At 44.8% G+C, this 16139-nt stretch overlaps 1 protein-coding gene across 2 annotated transcripts in view; it reads left to right on the plus strand.

The window, feature by feature from the left end:
- The window catches only part of DNAI3 (dynein axonemal intermediate chain 3), a 64014-nt gene that overhangs the window by 47147 nt on the left and 728 nt on the right, over nucleotides 1-16139 (plus strand). For both annotated transcript variants that reach the window (XM_032798892.2, XM_075067771.1), the window contains exons 18-22: nucleotides 251-314; nucleotides 1929-2059; nucleotides 2919-3123; nucleotides 4234-4325; nucleotides 6042-6164. In XM_032798892.2, the coding sequence (XP_032654783.1) occupies nucleotides 251-314; nucleotides 1929-2059; nucleotides 2919-3123; nucleotides 4234-4325; nucleotides 6042-6164 (615 nt within the window). The remainder of the gene's footprint in view (nucleotides 1-250; nucleotides 315-1928; nucleotides 2060-2918; nucleotides 3124-4233; nucleotides 4326-6041; nucleotides 6165-16139) is intronic.

Raw genomic sequence — 16139 nt, forward strand, 5'->3', positions numbered from 1 at the left:
CCCTATAAATGCTGATCGGTAATTGCAATTTTTTTAAAATTAAAACAACCCAACTGATAAAGTAATGTGAACATTTGCCGCATTTTTGCAGTCGTGCTAAAACATGTTCACATTAAATGTATCTAAAAATTGATTTATAAAGAGACTCCAATTTTACCAACTAAAAATAGGCACATTTTGACTAAAGCTTTTGCTATAAATATTCCACCCAGCCTCCATTTGCATTTATTTGATGTCTCTGGCATCACAGGATGGTGAAGTTATTTATTCCGACTGGAAGATGGAGAGAGACAGTGACTCAGGACGGCTGATTAGTAAGTTCAAGTTTTTCACCATCAACTAAAACTGTCTTTTTAAGCTAATGGACGGACGGATATAGAGGATACAGACATAGATTGAAGCCTTGTTTTATTACATGGGGATCTAAGCTTTGTAGGACGGACTCTTGCCCTGTCTGCAATAGGAATTTGACTCATTGCTGACAACTGGCATCAGCAAAGAGCTCCAAACTGGGGGCGGGGGGGAATGATTTGACTGCTACTGTAGAATGAAGGAAACCCTTTCAGTACCATTACCAAATGGTATTGAAAAGTTTTGTCCCATTTACACTAGTAATTAAAATGTTTTTAACCAGCTCTATGGGACCTATTGCAACTGTTGCCAGCAATGGGTCAATTTGTTTGTATAGATGGAGCTTAAATGTAAGCTGATGCCCTGTAAACAGTTTTGAAGAAGACCATTTCCAGACATAGAATAGCAGCGAACATAGCAGTGGTAGAAATTTCATCCTTCCCAAGTCTTTTCACTTGAAAGCTTAATTGTGACTATTTAAAATAGGAAATTGCATTTTTCTATAACACAATAACATTAATTGAAAAACCTGTATTAATACATCATTTGGCTGGACAGTTAAAATGAAAATGTCTGCAAATCCAATAGGTCCTTAGAGTGACATTAGCTTAGCCACACGGTACATTCTGAGTAGCTTTTGGTATATATGAGAAACTGAAATGATACTATATTAAATATTAAACCATTCATTTAACAATATTAAAACAAAGGAAATATGTAGTATGTATGTCATGCAACTTGGCTGACAATGTTGCTGTAGGAATCCAAACTTCTATATTTTCTGACTTTTTAATTTTAACTGCATTAGTGTAGCTTTTGCATTTAATTGATGGATACTAAAAATATTCCAGTGTTTGTAACTGAGGGATTCAATAAAGAGGGTTATGTTGTGAGAAGCTAGAAGTTTTAAGTTGCATTTTAATGTCCTATTGTTTCTATCCTGAACTAAGAAATGCTTGCTGAACTCTAACAGTTTTCTAGGATGATGGCTAAAGATATTAAATGTATAGACATAAATAAAAAGCATATTTTAAAAACTTCTCAAATGGTATCAGTATCTCACAGAAATGTACACTGAACAATAAAGCAAATAATGATAAAACTAATGTATGAATTAATGAAAATTCTCTGAAGACAAGTAGAGCACCTTCTACAGTGCCCCACTAGGATCTCCTTCCTTGGGGACAAATGCCTGAGAGTTATTAGAAAATTAGAACAGAGACTTAAAGAGAAGAGATTGTATTAATCAAAATGCAAGGGCCTGTAATCAGGTACTCAAATGTTTTAACCAACTGGCAGGGCAGGCACAACTATGGAAGTTTGATATCACGATTTTCTTGGGGAAAACTGGAGACATACATTTGGGTTGAGGCTGCTTTTATCTGTGCTAGTCAGCTTCAGAGCACACGGATCTGAGGCACAAAAACCCAGAAGAGGGAATCTATAAAGATAATGGATCCAATCCTGCAGTAGTTATTCCAGAAAAACTCCTACTAGGCTGAGGATTGTAGGATCAATTTCACTATCTTCAGAAAACTAGAGTTACAAGTAAATAATTGTCCTTTTCATTCCCTTAGGTCAGAAACCAGCTAACAAATACACCATCCATGATGGAATTGTCCATACTATACAAAGATCTCCATTTTTCAAAGACATCATTCTTAGTGTTGGAGGCTGGAATTTTGCCATATGGAAAGAAGGTGTTACAGTAAGTTACTTTGGCAACAGACATACTGTAGTTGATGGAGAAAAGAATAGAGTAACAACAGGATATAGCCTGAAGGACAATACTCACGGAAATTATGGTAGATGGCAGAGCTGGCCAGTTTGAAAATAAATTGGGTTAAAAAAAAATAAGTTATTTTCTCCTGCCAGAGGGAAGCTTTTAAGAATAGTGTTGTAAACTTAGCTCCAACGGAGGAAGCAACTTTCTCTAATACCAGCTTTTGTGACAGTTGTGGCTTCTGCCCAGGCTCTTTCCATTTCAAGCAGTCTGTTGTGAGTCAGAGGAGCCTGAGAGTAGAGGTAGGATGTGCTAAACAATACAACAGGGTTAAGGAACCCCTATTAAACAAAAGTAATTTGAACAACAGAGTAATAGACACAAACAAGAATTCACTCTCTCTTTTCTCCCTTTGGAGTTATAGCACACCAAAGGGCAAAGTGACTAGTTATAGGGAAAAGGAAATGCACCATTTTAGTCTAAAGATAGCAAAGGCAAGGATGGCTATGGTAGCATCCATATCAGTGAGGAATGGATGCAGTCTTTTGGCCAGCCAAATATTGAAAAATATGTTTCTTACTATTGCTGCCATCTGGGAGTCCAGGACTTTAGTTGCATCTAGCAAAGCCCAGATTTTTTGTTTGTGTTGTTTGTCAATTGGTAGGACTGGGCATCAACTTTTCCACTTCCCTGCAACACTTCTCTTTACCAGTCAACAATATACATGCTGGTTTTGACACCATAATTACTCAGGAGTCTGGAAAGAGTTCTGACTGGGTTGGGTTTTTGTTTTTGATTGTTTTGGCTTCTGTTCCATTGACTTTTTTTTTTTTTTTAAATTAAGAGTGGCCCAATCCTTCAATCATGCTGCTCATCAAAAAGATATACTGTAGGACATTGGTCCTTATCGAGAGCAGGAGTTTTCTTCATTGGTAGAGAAGATGGACATATTGATATTTGGGACCTACTGGAGAAAACACATGAGCCATCCCAGACCCAGAACATCTCTATATCAATGATCACCTGCATCAGACCCTGGATTGTCTCTTGTATGTTGTCGTGATTACACTTTTCCACTACACTGTATTTTAAAAATAAATTATACCATGATTCTGGAAAGTGCTTATGCATACCCTTAACTTACACACTGTGCATTGTTCCATTGAAGTCAGTGAAATTATGCACAATGAATAAAGTAAAACACATGCATAAACCTTTTCAGTATTGCGCCTTTGTGTTTTTATCATGATAGCAACTAGGCACAGTTTCTTTTGTTTTTTAATATTGTTACAAAAACATTATTGTTTCTATTAAGCAAGTTTGAAAAGGTAAAAATATATTTATATGTAATAAGGGACATTTAATATTAGAAAAACAAGACAAAATAAAGCTTTTTTTGCTGCAAAAATAAAAACCTAAAAAAGTAACAAAAATGAGTCTTTGGGAGCTATTCACTCTCTGTTTAAAAAGACAGATAGATGTGCATACTTGCTTAAGCATTTTGTCAACAGCTTTATGAGGTTTAAGTATTTTATGGCTGAAAATGTGCATCTTAAATAAAATATCTTTCACATTATTTTTAATAAAGAGTCAGAGAAATACTTGAAACTTTACATAAGAGTTTTCAAATTATACTTGCCTGTTCCCTGGGAAATCATGGAAACTGCAGACAAGCTCCTTGACCCTTACTAGATCGTAAGCGCTTTGGGGCAGGAACCATCTTTCCTTTGGGTAGAATGCCTAACACAGTAGAATCCCAGTCTGTGATTAGGTTCTCTGTGCACAAACACAATAAAATTAATATCCAATGACTCATAACCATATTCGGAATTCTGTATGAATAGAGGCCTTAACTGAAAAGCTAATCAGTAAATACTAGAATTCATGGTTAAAAAGATGCTAACATAGTAATTGTCATACTGAGTCAGGTCACTGGCCCATCTAATCCAATATCTGGCAATGACCAGATGCTTCAGAGGAAGATGCAAAAATACCTACAGTGGACAATCACAGAATCATTTATAAGCGAATTTTCTTCTTAGGCTATCAGTTAGCATCTGGCTTATGTCCTGCAGTGTGGGGGTTACACAAACATTTTAATTTATTTTCTGCATCCTTAGTAATAGCATCATTGTTTATTTTGTTTCGTAATCTTACAGCAAAGCAGCACTTTTTAGCCATATCTGATGACTTTGGAACACTGCATATTTTAGAAATCTCTTGGACGTTAAGTCACCCTTCCAGTAATGAGGTTTGTAACATTTTCTACTTACCCTGGAAGTGACCTCATATGTTGTGGGGTTTCATGAATTTTTTTTTTCAGGCACATCCTTTCAGGTTATCGAATTCCTACATATTAAAGGTGATTAACTTGTGTTCGAGATGATCCACAGCCATGATCTCATAACATCTCACAAACCAAAGCTGGACCTGGTAAGTCCTCAGAGGGGAGACCTCAGAGGAAAACCAGTTGTTGCAAGAAGTAGAGTTGGCAGAACTCCATCATTATAACCAGACAATGGGAAAAATGTAGACAAAGTGTCCAAACTGTAGAAACACCATTTTTTGCCACGTGCATAAAATGGCACCAGGTTTCATAAGCTACATTCTATACATTTGCCTTGATTTTTTTTCCTATACATTTTGCATAGCTCCAAGGATGTCAGTGACTTCAACTGAGCCATGCTGATTTACACCATCTGAGGATCCGACTTTAGATCTTTTAGGATATGTTCCTGCAAACTCTAACATAACTAGCCCCCACAAACTCATTGGGACTGCTCATTTGAGTAAAAACGATTAAATTATAAGCTCTTTGGGGCAGACTGTCTTGTTCTGTGTGTTTGTAAAATGTCTACCACAATGGGGGCCTGGTGCTGTAATACTACAAATAATAAATAATTTGCATCAATAATAATTTGCAAAATTAGGTGTTGAATTTGCATATCCTCTCTCTCTACCGCTTTCATTCAGTTTCCCCCAGCTCCTTCTCCCCACCAGAAAACAAGTTAGGGGCCCCATCTCACTCATTCTAACAATTTTTTCTGCTGCTTATTCTGTTCTCCCTATTCTCTTTCCTTCCCCAAACCACTCCTCTTCACTATCCCAGACCTTCCTCTTACCATTTATATACTCATGTATATTGTAAACTTACTATGAAGTTATGGTATGTAACCAAAATGAAACCATATGAATACTGGTGATAACTGGCACCCTGGGCTTAATGAAGAGAACCTCTCCAGTTCAGGTTAGGGACACATTTCCAGTGTGGGGAAACTTGCGCTGTTTTTGCCTATACTGTATTTGTTTTGTGAGTAGAGGGCTTTACTGACAGAGTTGTCAATCCCGCACTATTTGTGAATATTTATCTACTTACTGTAAAATCTTTACATTCTGTTAAAAAACTAGGATCTTGAACAGTCATGTTAGGGAAATTGGTGCACAGTATGACTCAAATAACTCTGATAGTGGAGAGGTGGGGTGGGGGTACTTGGTGCATAAAAGGTAACTCAGGGCTGGTTTACACACAGAGCTGGATTGATTTAACTAAATCATTATCGTAAAACCAATTTAGTTATTTTGGTGCAAACCTGTGAGGGGTCACACTTGTTTCACAACATGAGTGGATAAAGTCAGTTTGTTATTGAGACTATAAAAGTGACTTTGGCCACGCACAGACTTGCACCAAAAATATCTAAAATCATTTTTAATCCATGCCTTTTGTTATTTTACTACAAGTCTGTGCATAGCCCACATTAGGATAGGGAAACTGATAGCAGCATTATCAGGTTCATCAGGAAATGGTCGATGTATTACATTGTTACAGAATTTCTTACTTAGTTCTGCATATTTAAAAAAAGATGCTTTAAAGCAGTGCAGTATTACTGTAGATGGATTATGTGCTGAAAAGTGCAATAATTAAGATTCAGTGTGATCACCACAAACCAGATTGCCTTTGTGTTAATAGCGTGCCAGTGTTCTTCATTACTTTGAGAGAGAGGTCAAACATCTGGATTATTTTGAACAGCGGCAAGAATTCCGAGCCAAAGAAAGAAAGGAATTGGAGCTGGAAACACAGAGGAAGAAGACAGTAAGTTGTGTTCAGGAGGTAGAAACACTAGTTTAGTTTATTATTTTGATTTTTAAAATATGCCTCTCTCTTTGCTCTAGGTAAAATTTCCTCTGGTATTTCCGTCTATTAGGCTTTATAAATTAAAAATAGCTTTTGATTAGCATTTTCTAAGTAAATCCAATTGACCACTTTCATATTTATAGACTAGTCCATCATTTGAGGAAGACAGTATGCTGTACTAGGTCATGCTTAACCCTTCAGTCCTTACTCAGCCAGCACTCCCACTAAGTTCAATAGAGGGAGAGTGGAGATCAGTTTGACCCCATTTAAGAACTCTTATTAATTTGCTTTCCCCTTTCCCCTAGCTGTACACTTGAAAACTTAATTTAGGTGCCATTTTTGTAAGTATTATTCTTTAAAGTCAGCAGGCAGAGGCCCCAAACCTTCAGCCCTTACTTACATACAGCCGTAGTGTCACTGGACTCACTAGGACTGTTCATGTAAGTGATGATTACTGGCATGAATGAGGGTTTCAGGCCTGAGGCCTACATACATAAAGCTAGAACTATTAAATTATAACAGTCTGATAGAAATGTTTTTCCAGTTTGATATTTTAATTAAGGTTTTACTCAGATTTGTTTTTTCTTGTGCCCTCTATATCATCTTCTTGGGAGTGTGTTACACACAACATTGTTATTACTATTGGCAGTAGTAGAGGACTATGGGATATGCTAGATGCAACGATTCCCCCTTGTGGAGAGAGGGAAATGTAATATGATGAGAAGCGCACTAAGGAAATTAACTGATGGACACCCTACCCTAATCCTCAATTACTGAGGGCCAATCTTCACTCATTGATATATTTTGCTTTCCATAACCATCTCTCTGTACAGCTTTTCATGAGTGATGTACCTGAATACTTGGATGCTAATATCTAAACTACTCTTAAATTTATTCACCTAAATATGGGTTATTGCTGATTATGTACTATATATATCATATGACTTTTAAAAACAAACATGGTATTTGAGGATAATCTAAGCACTATACCCAGATGTACAGACACTTTTTTCTCAACCTACGTATTATATAAATTTTAACATTAGCGTTATATAAAGCATTATATACCTGGAGTCCTGTGTGGTATGTGAAAGGAAGTGAGCCTTGAATAGACAATGAGGCTTCTCCATAGGATGTACTATTGCAAGGGCTTGGAAAATTAAATCTATCCAATAGCTCAGTGTTGACATGACTAATAAATGTTCTTCTTCGAGAGATGTCCCTGTGGGTGCTCCACTTTAGGTGTCGGTGTGCCCCTGCGCCTTTGATCGGAGATTTTTACAGCAGTACTCCTACCGGCCACGCATGCTTAGAACCTGTCACTCATTCTGAGTATATGGTCCCTGTGGTGCTCCACTTTAATGTCTTCAAAGCAGTGTATCTCAAGGAGGTAGGGACTTCGGATCTGGCAGGAAATGGCGTAAACAATACTGCCTGCCTAATCGAGTGTCAGAGAGGGGGCCTTGAGTAAGGGCATAGTGAGTAAGAATGTATGGTGGAGGACCAGGTGGCCGCCCTACAGATGTCTGACAGGGTACTCTGCGTAGGAAGGCTACAGAGGTAGAACAGATCCAGTGAATGTGTCCTGATCAATGGCCGAGGTGTAACGTTCCCTATTGATAACAGAGACGTATGCACTCAGAGATCCATCTCGAAAGCCTCTGAGCAGAGATAGCCATGCCCTTGGAAACGTCTGCGTAGAGACAAAGAGTCCAGAGAGCCTCGGAAGGGTCGTGTTCTGTCCAGATAAAAGGACAAGACCTACGCACATCAGTGTGTGCATCGTGGCCTCAAAGAAGTTTGCGTGTGTTTCAGGTAAAGAAAGTGGAATGAATTGTTCATGAGGTGAAAAGGAGCATGAACTTTTGGAAGAAAGTTTTGGGTGTAAACGCAGAACAACTCTGTCCTGAAGAAGAGGGCACATGGTGATCCGCCGCAAGAGCTGCTATGTCGCCTGCCCGTCTGGCGAGGGAGACTCCACAAAAGGCTGTTTCATTGAGAGGTGCAAAAGGAGCGGGTGGCTAAGGGCTCAAAGGTTGGTGAGTTAGACAGGACAATACTAGGTGAAGATCCCATGGAGGGGTAGTGACTTAACATCTGGATATAGGGTTTGGCGTGCCTTCAGGAAACCTTTGGGATGGATGAGCGTGGCTTAATGTCTGGGTTAGATGAGGAGAGCGCGGGTGCGAGGAGAGGCACGCTGCCGGCACCGGGGCCGTTTGCAGTGCTGAGGAGCAGCACGCTGCCAGCACGTGGGCTGTGGTGTGCCCAGGAGGAGTGCGTGCCGGCACTGCGTCCGTTTGCCGTGTTGAGGAGGAGCACGTGTCTGCACTGCGGCCCATTTGCGGTGCCAAGGGGGACAGAGCAACAAGGACCTTCCTGACACTGGAGGTCGGGTCCTGCCTCAGTGCTCTGTGAGAGCTGTGGCTTAGCCCAGAAGCGCTGCACTGCCTTTGGTGTTGTCAGCACAGAGGGTAGGATCGTGGGAGACCCCTACCCTTGTTTAAGTCTCTTCGTGAGACTGTTCTGCTCTTGCCTCGCCGTACAGAGGGTAAAGCACGCTGCCCACGAGTTCTGATCTGGCTAGGCGCGTGTAGGAGTGGGTTGACCTTCCCATCTCCGAAAGCGTCTGCTTAGCTTCGTCGGCAGTGTGTCATCATGGCCTGGTATGTTAAACAGCTGATATCTGGATGGTTTTCAAGGCACCAATTCCAGAGTCATGGTCTCTGAACAAAGAGAGTGGGAACGAGCCCTCCTTGCTGTTGACGTAGAACATGCAGGCAATGTTGTCTGTTATTATGCGTACATGCTGATTCTTGATTAGTGGAGGAACAACGGCAGCATTCGGATAGCACGAAGTTCTAGAACGTTTATAGTGTAGGGATGCGCGGGGAACCATAGCCCGTGTACAGTGTGTGAGAGATATCGCGCCCCACCGTGAGGGATGCGCATCGGTTGTCATCATCACAGTTGGTGGAGTCTGGAGAAGGGGACTCCAGAACAATGTGTGTCAGGACTGTCCACCGTATGACAGAGTCCTTGACCCAGTAAGGTATGGTCAATGATTTGTTATTGAATGCACGTTTGGTTTGTAAACTGGCCAGCCAAGCTTGGGAAGCACCTCATGTGGAGACGATCATTCTGGACCACGAACATGCAAGAGGCATGTGTCCAGTAGTGTGGGCGTCTCGGGTGGCGACCCGAGGGCTGCTGTGAAGCCTTCAGCGCAGCAGTTGTATAGTATTGACACGGTCTGGGGGGTCCCGTTCTGGAGTCGAGCTTGCTCATAACAGTCCAGGCGTTGGGTAGGATTAATGTGGATTTGTTCTCATTTATTTGCAGGCCCAGGATGAAAGCACTCGATGGTGATTTTTATGAAAGCGAGGGCCGTCGGCGCTTGTGTGTGAGGCCTTGAGAAGGCAATCGTCAGGTAAGGAAAATATATAACCCTTGTTTCCGAGGTAGGCCGTGACTACTGTGAAGTTTGCAGGAAACTCGGGGGCAGTGGAAAGGCCAAGTGAGGGAATGCGTGGAGCCAAAGGTAAAATGGAGGCATGGTGGTTAGTGACGTGAACAGCATCTTGTAGGTCCGAGGGCTGAAAATCAATCGCCCTGCTGCAGGGCTGGAATTATGGTGGTGAGAGTAACCATTTTGAACTTTGTTTCTTGACGAAATTGTTGAGTCTGCTGAGTCGAGGATCGGTCGCCATCCTCCAGTTTTCTTCTGATGTTAGGAAATAAGGGGAACAGAATCCTTTCCCCTTGTGGCATTTGGGCACGAGCGATAGCACCCAGGTGAAGAAGATGTTGTACTTCTGCTGGAGGTGTGGCTCATGAAAGGTGTCCCTGAAGAGGGACGGGGAGGTTGGGTGGGTGGGAGGTGAAGGAGAGGAAGGGGATGGAATACCCCGTTGTGAGACCTCTAGAACCCACTTGTCGGTGGTAATATTCTGCCATTGGTGTAAAAATGGCTGTAGACGATGTCCAAAGACAAGTTGTGAGCAGTACATGCGCCGGAATAGGGGCGACGTTTTCGAGACCCTCGACCAAAAGTTCAAATGTTTATTATTTTGAGGGAAGTTGGGTATCCCGAAGAATTGGGGCGACACTGCTGGTATCTGAGACCTCTGGCGTTGGCGTTGTTGTTGTTGATCCTGAGTCCCGGATACTGAGTATGATGAGGGGTAGCGCGGACGGTGTAAGGTTGACTACTGCCGCCTTCTGTTTGTAGCGGTTGGATACCTAAGGATCGCCAGAGTGCCCTTGAGTCTTTCATGAGTGCAGCACCTCATTAGTGGTGGAAGCAAAGAGTTTATCACCATCAAAAGGAGATCCTCTTATGGTGCTCTGAACTTCGCAAGGAAAGAGAGAAAGGAAAGCGAGGAACCTCGGTGCATGATGGCCGCTGTAGCGGTGATCTTGCATGCAGTATTGGCTGAATTCAGAGCTGCCTGACAGAGCCGTGCAGGACTATGCGATATTAGAGCCCTCCAGAATCTAAAGCTGCTCAATACGTGTTCTGTTGTCTGGGATGGCTTCAATAAAGTCGCGATGAATTCGCATAGCTTGTTTTGTGGTCGTAACTTTGCTAGATTGCGTATAAGTGGCAATTCGAAATTGCACGTTGAGTGGCATATACCTACGACCAGCAGGACCTAAGTATTTGGCCCTTCTCTGTTGGTTGGGCTTATGGCGGACAATTCACTGTTTGTTTCCACGGTGCTGCGTTCCACACCAAAGAGTTTGGCCCTAGGATGTGAGAAAGGAATCTCAGAGCCCTTGGAGGGAATGAAGTATTTCCGGTCCGCTGTTTGCAGTAGGCTGGCTTGTGGCTGGGTTGCCAGGATATTAGCAGGTCCCAGTGCTAGTTAATTGCGTAATGCCAGGGTCTGGAATGACGAGATGGTTGCAGGATGTCTGTTAGCTCATGTTGTTGGGTCAGGTACTTCCTGGCAAATGATTCATTAAGCTCAGTTGGCAAACCTTTGAAGAGTCTTGGATGTTTTGAAAAATCATTCTGATGGCAGTGGAGGGAAAGAAGTTAACACCTCCTCAGGTATTGGATCAGTTGGTACGTGCAGTAAATTACTGGGGTCAGGAGCTGGGAGTTAATTGATCCTGACGTGATGGAGGGTGCCGCCAAGTGCGTCATAGGATTGACGTTTCGAGTCTAGTAAGTGAGTAGAGTAGCTGGATGTGCTCCTGAGGGTAAGGGGCCACGAGCCGATACTGCCATGGTGTGGAAAAAGGCCATAGCAGGGCCATCCAGGGCGTGAACCCCAGGAGGTGGGATCTGAGGTCGGTTGTGAACAGTTTTCCTTGCGTCCACCGGGGGACAGCTGACTGTGAGTAGAATTCAGATTGCATGGCACAGCAGCGCGGTAGTTCAGACTCCTGCTCAGTGGAGGAAGGCTGCCGGACCCTTGAGCATGACAGAGAAGCCTATCCCAAAAAGGAAGCATGCAGTGTGTGGTGACACTAGGAGGGTGACTTGATGTGTAGGCCGTAACGTTTGTAACGAGTGGGGCCCAGTCAAGTAGGCGAAGCCCATGAGGTCCTGTGAGGAACCCAGGGCTGGGCACCGGAGTTATTAGTCTGGCTTTCATGCCAAGTAGCGCGGGGGTATATGGTCCCTGTGGTGCTCCACTTTAATGTCTTCAAAGCAGTGTATCTCAAGGAGGTAGGGACTTCGGATCTGGCAGGAAATGCCGTAAACAATACTGCCTGCCTAATCGATGTCAGAGAGGGGGCCTTGAGTAAGGGCATAGTGAGTAAGAATGTATGGTGGAGGACCAGGTGGCCGCCCTACAGATGTCTGAACAGGGTACTCTGCGTAGGAAGGCTACAGAGGTAGAACAGATCCAGTGGAATGTGTCACTGATCAATGGCCGGAGGTGTAACGTTCCCTATCTGATAACAGAGACGTATGCACTCAGAGATCCATCTCGAAAGCCTCTGAGCAGAGATAGCCATGCCCTTGGAAACGTCTGCGTAGAGACAAAGAGTCCAGAGAGCCTCGGAAGGGTCGTGTTCTGTCCAGATAAAAGGACAAGACCTACGCACATCAGTGTGTGCATCGTGGCCTCAAAGAAGTTTGCGTGTGTTTCAGGTAAAGAAAGTGGAAATGAATTGTTCATGAGGTGAAAAGGAGCATGAACTTTTGGAAGAAAGTTTTGGGTGTAAACGCAGAACAACTCTGTCCTGAAGAAGAGGGCACATGGTGATCCGCCGCAAGAGCTGCTATGTCGCCTGCCCGTCTGGCGAGGGAGACTCCACAAAAGGCTGTTTCATTGAGAGGTGCAAAAGGAGCGGGTGGCTAAGGGCTCAAAGGTTGGTGAGTTAGACAGGACAATACTAGGTGAAGATCCCATGGAGGGGTAGTGACTTAACATCTGGATATAGGGTTTGGCGTGCCTTCAGGAAACCTTTGGTGATGGATGAGCGTGGCTTAATGTCTGGGTTAGATGAGGAGAGCGCGGGTGCCGAGGAGAGGCACGCTGCCGGCACCGGGGCCGTTTGCAGTGCTGAGGAGCAGCACGCTGCCAGCACGTGGGCTGTGGTGTGCCCAGGAGGAGTGCGTGCCGGCACTGCGTCCGTTTGCCGTGTTGAGGAGGAGCACGTGTCTGCACTGCGGCCCATTTGCGGTGCCAAGGGGGACAGAGCAACAAGGACCTTCCTGACACTGGAGGTCGGGTCCTGCCTCAGTGCTCTGTGAGAGCTGTGGCTTAGCCCAGAAGCGCTGCACTGCCTTTGGTGTTGTCAGCACAGAGGGTAGGATCGTGGGAGACCCCTACCCTTGTTTAAGTCTCTTCGTGAGACTGTTCTGCTCTTGCCTCGCCGTACAGGAGGGTAAAGCACGCTGCCCACGAGTTCTGATCTGGCTAGGCGCGTGTAGGAGTGGGTTGACCTTCCCATCTCCGAAAGCGTCTGCTTAGCTTCGTCGGCAGTGTGTCATCATGGCCTGGTATGTTAAACAGCTGATATCTGGATGGTTTTCAAGGCACCAATTCCAGAGTCATGGTCTCTGAACAAAGAGAGTGGGAACGAGCCCTCCTTGCTGTTGACGTAGAACATGCAGGCAATGTTGTCTGTTATTATGCGTACATGCTGATTCTTGAATTAGTGGAGGAACAACGGCAGCATTCGGATAGCACGAAGTTCTAGAACGTTTATAGTGTAGGGATCGCGCGGGAGACCATAGCCGTGTACAGTGTTGAGAATATCGCGCCCCAGCCGTGAGGGATGGCATCGGTTGTCATCATCACAGTTGGTGGAGTCTGGAGAAGGGGACTCCAGACAATGTGTGTCAGGACTGTCCACCGTATGACAGAGTCCTTGACCCAGTAAGGTATGGTCAATGATTTTTATTGAATGCACGTTTGGTTTGTAAACTGTGCCAGCCAGCTTGGAAGCACCTCATGTGGAGACATCATTCTGGACCACGAACATGCAGAGGCATGTGTCCAGTAGTGTGGGCAGTCTCGGGTGGCGACCCGAGGGCTGCTGTGAAAGCCTTCAGCCAGCAGTTGTATAGTATTGACACGGTCTGGGGTGGTCCCTTCTGGAGTCGAGCTTGCTCTACAGTCCAGGCGTTGGGTAGGATTAATGTGGATTTGTTCTCATTTATTTGCAGGCCCAGGGATGAAAGCACTCGATGGTGATTTTTATGAAGCGAGGGCCTCGGGCCTTGTGTGTGAGGCCTTGAGAAGGCAATCGTCAGGTAAGGAAAATATATAACCCTTGTTTCCGAGGTAGGCCGTGACTACGTGGAAGTTTGAGGAAACTCGGGGGGCAGTGGAAAGGCCAAGTAGGGAATGCGTGGAGCCAAAGGTAAAATGGAGGCATGGTGGTTAGTGACGTGAACAGCATCTTGTAGGTCCGAGGCGCTGAAAATCAATCGCCCTGCTGCAGGGCTGGAATTATGGTGGTGAGAGTAACCATTTTGAACTTTGTTTCTTGACGAAATTGTTGAGTCTGCTGAGTCGAGGATCGGTCGCCATCCTCCAGTTTTCTTCTGATGTTAGGAAATAAGGGGAACAGAATCCTTTCCCCTTGTGGCATTTGGGCACGAGCGATAGCACCCAGGTGAAGAAGATGTTGTACTTCTGCTGGAGGTGTGGCTCATGAAAGGTGTCCCTGAAGAGGGACGGGGAGGTTGGGTGGGTGGGAGGTGAAGGAGAGGAAGGGGATGGAATACCCCGTTGTGAGACCTCTAGAACCCACTTGTCGGTGGTAATATTCTGCCATTGGTGTAAAAATGGCTGTAGACGATGTCCAAAGACAAGTTGTGAGCAGTACATGCGCCGGAATAGGGGCGACGTTTTCGAGACCCTCGACCAAAAGTTCAAATGTTTATTATTTTGAGGGAAGTTGGGTATCCCGAAGAATTGGGGCGACACTGCTGGTATCTGAGACCTCTGGCGTTGGCGTTGTTGTTGTTGATCCTGAGTCCCGGATACTGAGTATGATGAGGGGTAGCGCGGACGGTGTAAGGTTGACTAACTGCCGCCTTCTGTTTGTAGCGGTTGGATACCTAAGGATCGCCAGAGTGCCCTTGAGTCTTTCATGAGTGCAGCACCTCATTAGTGGTGGAAGCAAAGAGTTTATCACCATCAAAAGGAGATCCTCTTATGGTGCTCTGAACTTCGCAAGGAAAGAGAGAAAGGAAAGCGAGGAACCTCGGTGCATGATGGCCGCTGTAGCGGTGATCTTGCATGCAGTATTGGCTGAATCTCAGAGCTGCTGTGAAGAGCCGTGCAGGATTATCGATTATGGCCCTCCAGAATCTTAAGCTGCTAATACGTGTTCTGTTGGTCTGGGATGGCTCTCAATAATACTCGCGATGAATTATAGTTGTATTTGTGGTCGTAACTTTGCTAGATTGCGGCGTATAAGTGGCAATTCGAAATTGCACGTTGAGTGGCATATACCTTACGACCAGCAGGCCTAAGTATTTGCCCTTCTCTGTTGGTTGGGCTTATGGCGGACAATACTGTTTGTTTCCACGATGTGGCTGCGTTCCACACCAAAGAGTTTGGCCTAGGATGTGAGAAAGGAAGTCTCATGAGCCCTTGGGAGGGAATGAAGTATTTCCGGTCCGCTGTTTGCCAGGTAGAGGCTGCGCTTGTGGCTGGGTTGCCAGGATGATTTAGCGGGCCCAAGGCTAGTTAATTAGCGTAATGCCAGGTGTCTGGATGACGAGAGTGGGTGTGCAGGATGTCTGTTAGCTCATGTTGTTGGTCAGGTACTTTCCTGGCAAAATGATTCTATAAGGCTCATGGCAAACCTTTGAAGATGTCTTGGGTGTGTTTGAAATCATTCTGATGGCAGTGTGAGGGAAAGAAGTAACACCTCCTCAGGTATTGGATCAGTTGGTACGTCAGTAATTACTGGGGTCACGGAGCTGGAGTTAATTGATCCTGACGAGCATGGAGGGTGCCGCCAAGTGCGTCATAGGATTGACGTTTTCGAGTCTAGTAGTGAGTAGGTAGCTGGATTGTGCTGCCCGTGAGGTAAGTGGCCACAGAGCCATACTGCCATGTGTGATAAAGGCATAGGCAGGTGCCATCCAGGGCGTGCCCCCAGGAGGTGGATCTTGATGGTCCCGGTGTGAACAGTTTTCCTTGCGTCCACGGGGGACAGCTGACTGTGAGGGTAGAATTCAGATTGCATCGCACCAGCAGGCGTAGTTCAGACTCCTGCTCAGTGGAGGAAGCTGCTCGGGACCCGTGAGTCATTGTACAGAGAAGCCTATCCCAAAAAGGAAGCATGCAGTGTGTGGTGACACTAGGAGGGTGACTTGATGTGTAGGCCGTAACGTTTGTAACGAGTGGGGCCCAGTCAAGTAGGCGAAGCCCATGAGGTCCTGTGAGGAACCCAGGGCTGGGCACCGGAGTTATTAGTCTGGCTTTCATGCCAAGTAGCGCGGGGGTA

Source organism: Chelonoidis abingdonii, chromosome 7 (genome assembly GCF_003597395.2).
Source record: "Chelonoidis abingdonii isolate Lonesome George chromosome 7, CheloAbing_2.0, whole genome shotgun sequence".
Classification (NCBI taxonomy): domain Eukaryota; kingdom Metazoa; phylum Chordata; order Testudines; family Testudinidae; genus Chelonoidis; species Chelonoidis abingdonii.